This window comes from Mesoplodon densirostris, chromosome 7 (assembly GCF_025265405.1).
Source record: "Mesoplodon densirostris isolate mMesDen1 chromosome 7, mMesDen1 primary haplotype, whole genome shotgun sequence".
Taxonomy (NCBI): domain Eukaryota; kingdom Metazoa; phylum Chordata; class Mammalia; order Artiodactyla; family Ziphiidae; genus Mesoplodon; species Mesoplodon densirostris.
In genome coordinates this window covers 94,638,205-94,650,981 of record NC_082667.1, presented here as the reverse complement: position 1 = coordinate 94,650,981, position 12,777 = coordinate 94,638,205, and the positions used below count along the sequence as shown (strand labels likewise).

General features: G+C 36.2%; 1 protein-coding gene across 7 annotated transcripts in view; it reads left to right on the top strand.

The window, feature by feature from the left end:
- The window catches only part of TRPC6 (transient receptor potential cation channel subfamily C member 6), a 122,338-nt gene that overhangs the window by 42,203 nt on the left and 67,358 nt on the right, over nucleotides 1–12,777 (top strand). Inside the window, exon 2 of one of the 7 annotated variants that reach the window (XM_060102941.1) lies at nucleotides 9,557–9,658. The exons of the other annotated variants lie outside the window; for them this stretch is intronic. Within the exon in view, the coding sequence (XP_059958924.1) occupies nucleotides 9,579–9,658 (80 nt within the window). The 5' untranslated portion in view covers nucleotides 9,557–9,578. The remainder of the gene's footprint in view (nucleotides 1–9,556; nucleotides 9,659–12,777) is intronic. 7 annotated transcript variants of the gene reach the window in all.

Below are 12,777 nucleotides of genomic sequence, written 5' to 3'. Positions count from 1 at the left end.
ACTATGATTTTTTTACTCAGCAGTATATGTATTTTGTAGAATCTTGCATTTTATTTTTTTTAAGATGTGGATTTTTTAAAAAATAGTAACTTTAAAAAAATATTTATTTGGTTGTGCTGGGTCATAGTTGCAGCAGGCAGGCTCCTTAGTTGTGTCTCACGGGCTCCTTAGTTATGGCTCACTGACTCCTTAGTTGCAGCATGTGGGTTCCTTAGTAGCAGCAGGCAGGCTCCTTAGTTGTTGCTCATGGGCTCCTTAGTTGTGGCATGCATGTGGGATCTAGTTCCCTGACCAGGGATCGAACTTGGGCCTGCTGCACTGGAAGTGTGGAGTCTTATCCACTGCAACACCAGGGAAGTCCCAAATCTTGCATTTTAGTAACTACATATAGATTTATTCCATTCTTTCTAGTAGCTGCATTGTATTCCATTGTATAGAAATAATTTCTAAAAAGTTTTTAATAGTTCTTTTATCTCAATCTTCTTTTTATAAATAAGCATGATTGTTTATGAATGCAGCAATGGGAGGGTATGGGCTTTGCTGTCACATAGGATTAAAGTCTAATGTTGGTTAAATGACTTGTTTTCTCCTTGGGCAAAATGCTTAACCTTTTTAAATCTCACTTTCCTCATCTGTGACATTAGTATAATATGTATTTTGTTAGGCTGTTGGGAAGATTAAATGAGGTAGTAAATGTTTAATGCCTAGTATATAGTACATGAAGAGAAGAAAGAAGAGAACTATATTTAGAAAGCCTACTGTGTTGAAGTTCACTTGGTTTCTGGTTGGTTTTATAGAAATTCTATTTTAGCCCCATTACTGAAACAATAGATTCAAAGTATATGGTAAGACTTCTGTGCTCTGAACAGCCTTAAGGAATATTAAAGTCATAATTGGCATCTCCTAGAGACAGTTTACCTGTGATAAGTATGTGTGAATATATTTGAATGTTGTATATTTATTGCCATAACAGTTCTGATGTTGAAATTGGCTAGTAGTCTCATTTTAGTGCCCCTTGGTTTGCTTTATAGTCATGAATATCAGAAATTAATAAATAGGAGGAGAGAGGCAGCAGGCTAGGAGAATATTACGCCTATTGAGACCAAAGAAAATATAACTGTGTAAAATATACCTGTTCCATTTTTCTATGTCCCTGTGTCAGTCCTTCCCCAGTCTGGCCTTTGAGCTGTCTCTTAGGACACAACTCTGAAACACTCACAGGAAGATTACCACCTGGATGTCTTTTAGGAGAGCCTGTCTTCTATCACTGCTTTCTAAATTACAGACAGGAGGGACATTCTTAAGACTAAGCTATAACAGTAATTGATAGCTGCCTGGGGGTATCCTTGGCATAACATTCAGGGATCATAAATTCTCAGTTTGAACCAAGGAGGCTTTGGGGATTTCTAAATCAGGTACAAGAATTCTGAAATTTTTCCTGGCAGCAGAGTTTTTTCTCTGCCATTCATCCTGTGAACACTTGGGAGAACTTGAGCTGCTTTGTTATTTCCCATATCAAAAAAGGAAAATTTTACTATGGTAGTTTATGAGCGCCTAGGAATCTTAGGCCCCGCCTTGCTCCTAGTATAAAGATACTTTGGGGATATTGAGAACCCTGGGTATAAAAGGCCTTTGTCTCTTTCTGTGGTGTCTCTCTACCTGGGACCACAGCCTTGAGACTGTATCTTATTTTTCTTCTCTTATTTATTCATTCAATCATTTATTTACTTATCAACACTTTCACACTCACAATTGTAACCCAGTGTATAGATCCAAGTTTCTTCCTTTCTTTTTTTTGTTTTTCTTTTTGCAGTACGCGGGCCTCCCACTGGTGTGGCCTCTCCCGCTGTGGAGCACAGGCTCCGGATGCGCAGGCTCAGTGGCCATGGCTCACGGGCCCAGCCGCTCCGTGGCATGTGGGATCTTCCCGGACCGGGGCACGAACCCGTGTCCCCTGCATCAGCAGGCAGACTCTCAACCACTACGCCACCAGGGAAGCCCCAAGTTTCTTCCCTTTAAGACTACATTTTAATGGGGAAACCTGACAAATACATAAGTTAAGCAAACAAAGTAATTTTAAAGAGTGGTAAATATTACTTTAGGAAAATAAAGTTGTGCAGTGAGACATAATATGATAGGCTGTAGAGCTTTCTTAGCTAGGCTGTGTAAGGAAGTACTGTCTGAGGAGCAGAGAGCTACATGTAAATCTGGAGGGAAGTTCATTCCATGTAGACTAGAGAGACCCTGAAACAGGAATGGGCCTGACGTATTCCAGGAACAGCAATGTCAACAAAGCCAGTGTCCCTGGAGTAGAATAGAAAATAGGGAGAAGAGTGAGCCATATATAATCAGATTGCTAGTTATCTATTTGATTTTTTCCCCAATCTGCCTTGTGAAAGAGTTTAACACTATTTGATTGCATTGGGAAACTATTGGAGTTTGTTTGTTTGTCTTTTACCAAAACAAGTATACTGTCTGATTTTATATCTTGAGAAAATATTTGGACCTCTGTGTAAGAGGCAAAAATGGATGCAAAAGAGCAGGTATGGAGTTATTGTGGAAGATCAAGGAAGTAGTGATGAAGGCTTAGACCAGGATTTTAGGAGTAGAAACGTTGATATGTATTAGGTTCCAAATATATTTTGGAGGCAGAACCACTGAAAAATTTATTGATATATAGATATTAGATGTAGGGGAAAGACAGAGATTAAGGACTACTCTAAGTTTTCTGGCCTAAGGTCAATGGTGGGACCATTTGCTGAGGTAAGGAAAATTGGGAAACAGGAAAAAATGGGATATAGGAGTACCATTTTGGTCATATTAAATTTTAAATGAGTATTAGGCATCATGAAGTGGGATCAATGGCCTCAGGGATGAAGCTAGATCTGGGTATACTGATTTGACATTTAAAGCCAGATACTGGTTGAGCTCTTCTAAGAAGTGAGTGGAAATGGAGAAGAGAAAGGGAACCAGAACAAGGACCCTGGATATTATAACATTTAGAGGTCAGGCAGAGGAGGAGAGGCTGAAAAGGAGAAGCTAGTATGATAGTAGAAGAACATGGTAATTTGGTATCTCAAGAACCTAGAGAAAATAAATCTTTTAAGAAGGTGAAATACCTGTTTGTGTCTTTGATGCCGGGACAACAAGCAGGATGAGTATAGACGAATTGATTGTGAATTTTCACAATAGAAGTCAATAACTACCTTGGTGAAAAGTGTTCAATTCAGTAGTTAAATACAAAATCCTGATTAGAATAAGTTGAGGAGAGTATAAGGTTGAGAAGATGGAGATAATAAGTCTATTCAAAACTTTTGAAAACTTTTGCTACCTAGGGGTAAATTTTTTAAACCAAACATCCAGTGCCCTCTTCTTTCCCACATTAACCTGTTGAAAATACAGTAAATGCCTCCTTATCTGACCCTAATGGGACTAGTAGTTAACAGCTTAATTGGAAGAGTGGATTGAATCCGAGAATTATGAAAAATGTGTAAAGTTAAAACACATCAGGATTGACTCACCAGTATTTTGATGTTGTGCTCTTATATTGCTAGTCATATTTCCTTCCCCAGTTTCAGTACAATGATGTATAAAATACTACACAACCTTGTACCTATACAATATGTTTTGAAATTGTAACCTTTTTCATCCCTTCAGGATTTGTGTGTACCGTGAAATAGTGTAACTCATTAGAAACGTGACCTAATTTTTAAAAAGTACTTTGGGAGATAAGCCTATCTAATAAAATCATCTTTTGGTATCAGAACATTCTAGAAAGGATTTTTATATACAAACAAAAGACAATTTAGGAATAACACATCTGGAAAAATCCACCCAGTAAAAAATAACTGTGGTTATTGATGTTGACTTTAAGAGGAGAAAGGGAAACTAAGATATATAACATTTTTTGAAAGTTAAAAATTATATATCATATATAAACTTCTAAGGACAGAAAATATACCATAGTTAACATGTTCAGTGTTTAATACAATTTCACATGGAAGTTAGCACTCAGAACTTTTATGGGGATGATAGTGGTCCTCTCTCCATTGGAGGAAACAATTCCATTATTTAGAGGTGTCTGCATTATCCCCATGAGTAATCATTTTTCAAAGGAAAGATGCAGAATGGGAGGGAGAGAGATTCATATTTACGCTTTTTCATTAATGTTGATATATATTAAACACTCTCCACGTCCCAGAAATTGTGTGAGGGCCTGGGGAAGAAATGGTTCTTGTCCTCTTGGAACTTACATTCTACTGTGTGATGAAAATACATTATGATAAGCACCCTACAATGCAGGTAGTGAGCACAAAGGGCTATGGAACACAGAAGAGAAGTATCTGCTCCTCTCCTAGGGGATCAGGGAAGGCTTTCCTGATGTGTTCCTTAGTTCCCATTCCTGCTACCTTACTTTAGGTCACCATTGTCTTACACCCAACTTTTAGCCATAGTCTCCTAACTGGTCATCCTGCCTCCTGTCCCTTGCTTCTGTCCACTCTAACTCTAATTTAGAAGCTTTCAGTGTCTCCACATCACCCTCGGGATTAAGTCCAAACACAGCATTATGTCTCAAAAAGTCTTTCTTGGTTGGGATGCCATTTTCCTTCCATCCTAATCTCTAGCTATCCTGTTACACTTGACCCTCAAGTGTAACTAAACTACCTTGAATTCCAAGGACATGCTATGTTCATGCTCATCATCTGCCCCTTGTTCATGTACTTCCTCTTTCTAGAACATTCTCTTCTCCCTTACTGTACCTGTACCTGGCTAATTCATTCTCATTGTATAGGTTTCAGCTCAGATGTATTCATCCAAGCCAGAAATATTAGTGTCATCCTTCTCTTTTCCCTTTATCTTGTCCTTTCCATTTAATCAATCATCAAATCCTAAAAATTCTAAGACTAAGCATCTTTGCTGTGGAGTACTTAAATTTTTTTCCTACTTATTAAAAGAACCCTGCAACGTTGGTATTCTTACTCCCCTGGTGAAACTGAAGCTAAGAGGGATTAAGTTACCAGTTCAGGATCCCATACTTAATAGGTCACAGACCTGGGATGCAAATCAAATTCCATCTGACTGCAAAGCCAAAATGCTCTACCACATTGCCTTTCCACTACTTTTCCAGACTAATGACCATTATGTCTTTGTTCCAAAAATGTTATTACTTTGAGATGTTTAATTTCATTTTGTTTGTTTCTTTCATGGTTATATAAAATCAGTGGCTAACAAAATCGGGCACTAGACTTTTACTTTATATTTCTAAGGGATAGAAAGTGATAAATAATTGGAAAGTGAATGAAGCAGGTGTGTTCATTTTAAATCACAGAAAAATAAATTATTTAAAAAGTATTTCAGGCTGATGTCACTTCATATGTGGAATCTAACAAAGTTGAATACACAGAGGCATAGAGTAAAATGGTGGTTACCAGGGACAGGGAGTGGGGAGAAATGGGGAGATGTTGGGCAAAAGGTACAAAGTTGCAGTTATGTAAGATGAACAGACTAGAGATCTCATATACAGCATGATAATTATAGTTAATAATTCTGTATTGAATACTGGAAATTTGCTAAGAGAGTAATTTCAGGTCCCTTACCTTCACAGAAAAGGTAACTATGTGAATAAATGGATATGTTAATTAGCTTGACTGTAGTAATGATTTTGTTATGTATACATATGTCAAATCATCTTATTGTAAACCTCCAGTATAATCATTTTTTATTAAAAAATAAATAAATAATAATCAGGCAAAAATGTGATTATAGTTATGAATCTGCTATTAACAAATAAAAATTTTAAAAAAATATTGCAAGTGAACTATAGGAAATTCTACCACCCACCCATAGATAACCATTGTTATCAAATTTTGCTGTATTTTATAAAGGTCATATTTATAACACTATACTCACATATCATATTTCTTGCTACTCACTGTTTTGGGAAATGGGGAATATTGAAATTAAAGGCCCAGTCTTGAAATCAAAGCTCTTACAATATGGTAGAATTACTTTTTGACTTAAATACATTCAGATCTAAGGGATAAAAAAAGGTCTGACAGACACTGAAGTCCCCGTCTCTTGGTGAATTCACCTGAGTCCCTTGATGAGCCCACAGCCCTAAATTTGTAAAAGTAAGACTACAGTAAAGATAAAAAGTAATAGAAATGAGAGTCTACTTTTAGATTGGAGAAATGCTAATGAACCAATTGGAGGCAGGCAGCTGGCTATCACTGAGTAATCCCGTGTTGACTTTGGCAAGGACAGAACCTGTCTAGCTTAGAGAGATAGCTTCCAAATTAGCCATTATAATTTTAGAACCACAAAGGAATACAGGGGCAGAGAAGTGAGAGAGGAAAGAATGTTTTCCTCAAATTTTGACATGGGAGGGGCAGAAAATTTCACGTGGAATCACTGTACCCACTTTTAATCTTTTAATACATCAGAAAAATTTTAAACAACTTTTTTTCTATTTATATATACATGACAAATAATCATTGCAAGCAGAGCAGAGTATTTGAATAGTGATTAGATACATTTTTATGTCAAATGAATAGGTATGTTCTTTTTCAATTTGTTCTGTTTCAGTTTCAGCCAGAGATAAGTATTTGTGAAGTGAACAACTGTCTAACCTAAGGGGAAATATGGAACATTTGCTTTTCTACTCTCTACTGAAGATTGAAATTGGTTCTATCACAGAGTTAGTCTCCGAAGATTAGTGGAATCTATGTTTTATTTCTGGTACTGTTGATTTAAAATATTTGAGAATAAAGACAAAAGGACAGAAAATTCCAGGTAATGGAAGACAAGGGCCACTGCCTAGCTTCCAGTCTTCTAATATATCTTACAAACAGTAAGGAACAAGAAAGTGTAAATAAAATTTCACATAAACCATGCCCATGGTATAACTTGAAAACAGAGAATGATCAAACTTCAAAATAACAGTAATAAGAAAAAGGAAAAAACCTACTAAATCCTAGTGCAAGATCTCATCTTCCCGACTCTCCTCCTCTACCCTGGCTTGCTTTGGTGCAAGCAAGGACAGACCAAGAAAAACTACAGGGAAGAGAGAAGAAGAAGGCTAGTGAATACTCTCTCATTGATCTATAACTACTGTCAGAAATACTAAGCTGACCCTAAGTCTGAAAAATACTAAAAAATGTGCCCTGGTAGATCAGAGCCTGAACTATAGGTAAAGGACTATAGGGAATGTATGGTTTCAAAGAGCATTCTTCAAAATGTGTACCATATGGGGGAAAGGTAAAAATGATGTGAAAAGCTCCCTTTGGCTATTAGGTAGTGAAAGATAAAAGAAGTGAAAAAGAAACTTCACTTCAAATTTCTGGTTATCTATTGTCTGTCCTGGAAGACAATAGATGACCAGAAATTTGGAGGATATACAACCTCATCTCCCACCACCAAAATAGCAACAATCCACTGACCTATCTGAACTTTGAAATACTGACAGAGAGGGTGCAATTGAACTAGGAATCTTGTACAACAAAAAAAAGGAACAGAAAAAAGTTCCAGGTGTCCTGCATCCTTACCAAAACATGGTAGGATCATTCTCTTTAATTTTAGCCATCCTAATAAGTATGCAATTGTATCTTATAAAGGTTATCATTTGCATTTCTTTAATGGCTAATAATTTTGAGCATTTTTTCCTATGCTTATTTGTCATTGATATTTATTTTTTGATGATTTAAAATCTGTCAAATCTTTGCTTATTTTTAAGCGGGTTCTTTGGTTTATTGGATTATTTCTTACCTTTTTAATTGAATTTTTATTATTGAATTTTGAAAGTTCTTTATATATTCTGGATGCAAGTCCTTTATTAGGTAGGTAATTTGCAGGCATTTTCTCCTACTCAGTGGCTTTCCTTTTAATTCTCTTAACATTGTCTTTCAAAAAGTGAAAGCTCTTCATCTTGATGAAGGCTAGTTTACCAATTTTTTAAAATTCATGTATCATTATTTTGGTATCATATCTAAAATCCTTTGCTATTCCAAGTTGTCAAATTTATAGGCATAAGGTAGTTCATAATATTCTCCTATTATCCTTTTAAATCTGTAGAATCTGTAATGATGCCACGTTTTTCATTCTTGGCATTGATAATTTGTGTTTTCTATCTTTTTTTTTTCTAATCTGCTAGAGTTTTATAGATTGCATTGATCTCCTAAAAAAAAACCCTCTATATAATGCTGTCACTGAAGCTACATCAAACAATTTCTTATAGGCAGTCAATCCAGGTTATATCTACTCATGCTTTCATCCATTCAGCAGACATTTACTGAGAATTTACTAGGTGCATTGAGAATACATTAGGAAAAATACCCTATACCTTTATAGAATCTACATTTTTATGAGAGAGGCAGACAGTAAACAAGATAAATAATTAAAACACATAGATGTTGTGATATGTGGTAAGATGGAAAAAAAAGCAGGGAATGTTAGAGATTAGGATTTTACCTTTAAATAGTAGCCAGGTAAGGCCTCAATGAGAAGGTGAAGACCTAAAGAAACTGAGGGTGTGTACTCAGATACCAGGGGCAGAGTTTCCAGGCAGAGGGTAGAAGAAGTGCAAAAGAGCCAGCACACTTGGTACATAAAGGAAGAGTAAGGAGGTCAGTGTGGCTGGAGAAAAAGGATTGAGTGGGGTTGGGTTCCAATACAGGGTGGATACAGAGAACCAATACAAAGTCAGATTGTGCTGGGCCTTCCTTATAGGTCATAGTAAGGACTCTGCTTTTGTTTTGAGACAGGGAGCCTTTGTAGGGTTTTGAGATGAGAGGTGATACAATCTAACTAACATTTTAAAAGTATTACTTTGCTATGTGGTAAGAATAGTCTTTCTTGGATGGTGGTGATTGCAAAGAGGCATGGGAAGCAGGATGGAATCTATAGCAATAATCTAGATGAAAAGGCCTGGGCTAGGATGGGAGCATGACACCGGGATTTTTTTTTCTTGAGTAACTAGAAGATTGGAGTGCCATTAACTGAGATGGGGAACAAGATAAGAGAAGCAGTTTTGGAGAAAACATCATATTGTTGAATGTTTTCCCTCAGTTTTCACCTGATTTCAGGTTATTCTGCTTAGTCTGTATCCTCAAAGCTGTTGAAAATGAAGATAAATATTCTACTTATTTAAAATAAAGAGAATAAAATTAGTATTAACTGTAATGGTCCTTAGAGATTGCTTTAAAAGCAAGAAAATAGAAGACCAGAGAGGAAAACTGATGTTTTTCTCTGAGTTGAATTGGTGGTAAACATCAGAGTGACCCAGCTGGCTCAGTGCCACAGTAACATCAATGAGTGAATTTACTCATGGATTGTATCACTACTCTGGGCTTCAGAGAAGAAATGAAGATTATAGACTCAGCCAACTCTTTGGCCTTTTCTGCTTTGACCTGGCCACAATCTATATGGGAATAAATTTAGCACCAGCTATGGAAATATCTGAGGAACGATAGTTGTTTGTTAAATTTGATCTTTATCATAAGAAAGTTCCCCTTAACAGGACCAGAAACTAATTTCCTTTAAATAACTAATTTATTTTAAGGTAATAGCATCTTGGAGTGAAAATGAATCAACAGTTCAGCGTTACAAGAAGCTATTTACCATTGGGCAAGTTACTTTGGGCCTCAGTTTTCTCATATAGAAGGTAACTATATATTTTTTTTAAAATAATTTATATATATTCCCTCTTAAGGAAAAATTTAAGGCAGATACCTGAAAAGTGAGAAAGTTGAAAGAGATAATTTCTAAGTGCCATTCTGATACTTTCAGTCTGTGATTCTACTATTATTGCCTTGGTAGGTAAAGTGAAAGTGATGCAGAAATGTATCCCATACATTCAGACATTTAAGTAACTTACATTCACTAAGTGACTGATGGCAATAATAATCATAGATAAGATGCTTAGAGAGACTATGACCCTTGGGCAGGGTTCTCAATTTTAAGTGTTCTAGCAGAGCAATATAATGCAGTTAATAAAAAAATGGTTTGAGTTATAACTATAGGAACTGAAGTTCATTATTACCATAAAAGAAGAATTGTAAGTTAAGAATAACTTCTCTGTAGAATCGTAGACCCTTATTTTTTGTTCACGTGATACCAAAGCCTCCAGAAGTTAGTCAGCTAGGTTTGCTTTATGTTGTATTAAAGCAATGACTTCACTGGTTTCACTGAGTTTGTTTTTTCCTTTTCGCCTTACTTTAGAGAAGTCATATAACTTTTATAGCTCAAGTTGTCTTGAAAGTCCCATTTTAAATAGAAGCTCATTGACCATGCCTCTAAAAATTGAATATAGCTGAAAATGGAGATAGACACATTCTATCCTTGGCTAGGCATAACTAGTAGCTTTATAGCCACGTAACTTCCAGTGCAATTCAGTGTTTTGTTTTAGTGAAATTGGTTTTTAAAGATACAGACAAAAGAGGAGATGAAGTGAAGACCTTGGCTGATAACCTACATCTAGAGGACTTATGGAATAAGTAGGAAAAGGGCGAGCTCCTCTCCTCTCTGAGGTGATTTGCCTTGACCTACTCCTTTGTAGCAGAGTCACGAGCAGCAGAAGGCTGGCCAGATACCTTGCCAGATGTCTGGCCAGATGCTGCAGCTCTGGCGAGCCCCGTGTTTCCTAGGATTCCAGGCAATCCATCACTGCCTAACCTACAGGGGCCCTTGTCAACTGTCAGGGAAGCTGGAACCAGACATTGAACCACAGACTCTGCTCTTCTTGTCATATCATAGGAGCCTTCCCCCAACAGTGTAACAGTGGCAATATTTCCTTTTCCTTATTCTTCCAGGTTTGTGCTAAGTACTTAATTTTTCCAAACTGATCTATATTATTTAGGGCATACAAATATGGAAAAGCTATAACAATAAAGTTGAGAACGTTTAACCCAAAAGCTAGGTGGTGGTGTAGTGGTCACTTGTTGGAGTGCAGGGGGAGATAGTACTAATTCAAAATGGGCACACAGAAGTTTCCAGAGTTATCAGTGATCTAATTCTTAGAGGACGGATGGGGGACAGGGTGGGTAAATGGTGTTAATTTTATTATTAAACTTAAATTGTAGCTCTTTTCAGCATGTATGTTTCACAGTAATAAAAATAAGATTTAAAAAATGAAATACAATATCTGCAAAGCTAAGTTTACAATCTTGCTTTACTATTTGTTACTAGTATGAGCTCAAGGAGTGTTCTATAGATCATAACTAGTTCTAGGTACTGTAGAGAATTCATAAACAATTTCTTAAGGTACTCAGTCTTAGCTTTATTTTTCAGCTGTATTAAAAATATAACAACAACAAAAACAACACTTTTCCCTATGCATACCATTTCTGATCCTTATTGATCACCGAATATTTCTTCATGTGTAAAGTGGAAGTAACAAAGCCAACTTTACCAACTGCAGTGAAAATTAAATGGAATAACATCTATAAAGTAATTGACACATAATAAACCCTAGTAGTTGTCGGTTTTCATCCTCCCAGTTCTAGTCAAATTAATATAAAATATATGTTCATAAGTGTTTTTCCAATAATTGTATTTATGTTATTTTATTTTTTGTTGAGAGATAATTGACATATAACATTGTATTAATTTTAGCTGTGCAACTTAATGATTTGACATTCATATGTATTGCAAAATAATCACCACAATAAGTTTAGTTAACATCCATCACCACATATAGTTACAGATATTTTTTTCTTGTGATGATATTTTTTTGAGGTACGTGGGTCACTCACTGTTGTGGCCTCTCCCGTTGCGGAGCACAGGCTCCGGATGCGCAGGCCCAGCGGCCATAGCTCATGGGCCCAGCCGCTCCACGACACGTGGGATCTTCCCGGACCGGGGCACGAACCCGTGTCCCCTGCATCGGCAGGCGGACTCTCAACCACTGTGCCACCAGGGAAGCATTGATAACTTTTAAGATCCACTCCCTTAGCAACTTTCAGTTATCTTATAACTGGTAGTTTGTACCTTTGGCCCCCTTCACCCATTTTGACCCCACTCCCTACTCCCTGCCTCTGGCAACCACCCATCTGTTCTCTGTGTCTATGAGTTAAGGTTTTTTGTTGTTGTTGTTTTGTTTTGCTTTATTTAGATGCCACATATAAGTGAGATTGTACAGTGTTTTGTTTTTTTTCTCTCTCTGACTTATTTTACTTAGCATAATGCCCTTAGCCCACCCATGTTGTTGCAAATAGCAGGGTTTCCTTTTTTTTTTTAACAGCTGAATAATGTTTAATTGTATATATGCATCACATTTTATTTATCCATTCATTCACCTATGGACACTAAAGTTGTTTCCATGTCTTGGCTGTTGTAAATAATGTTGCAATGAACATGGGGGGACGCAGATACCTTTTTGAAATAGTGATTTCATTTTCTTTGAATACATACCCAAATAGGATTACTGAATCATATGGTAGTTCTATTTTTAATTTTTTGAGGAACTTCCATACTGTTTTCCATAGCAGCTGCATCAATTTACATTCCTACCAACATTGCACATGCGTTTTAATTTTATTTATATAAATTTTATAAAATTTTATTTATAAAGCTAGAAAAATTATAGTAACTATATAGTGAACTTACAACTTTACTTGACACAATTGGCATGCTCAAAATCAAACTCTACCAAATTGCCATGTTTCATTCTCACTGAGGGTGGACAAGTATATTTGAATTTATTACAAGTAAAAATTATTTTAAAATACAGTAAAATAATAATAAAAATTAAGACTATTTATTGAGCACTTATTATTATCAAGT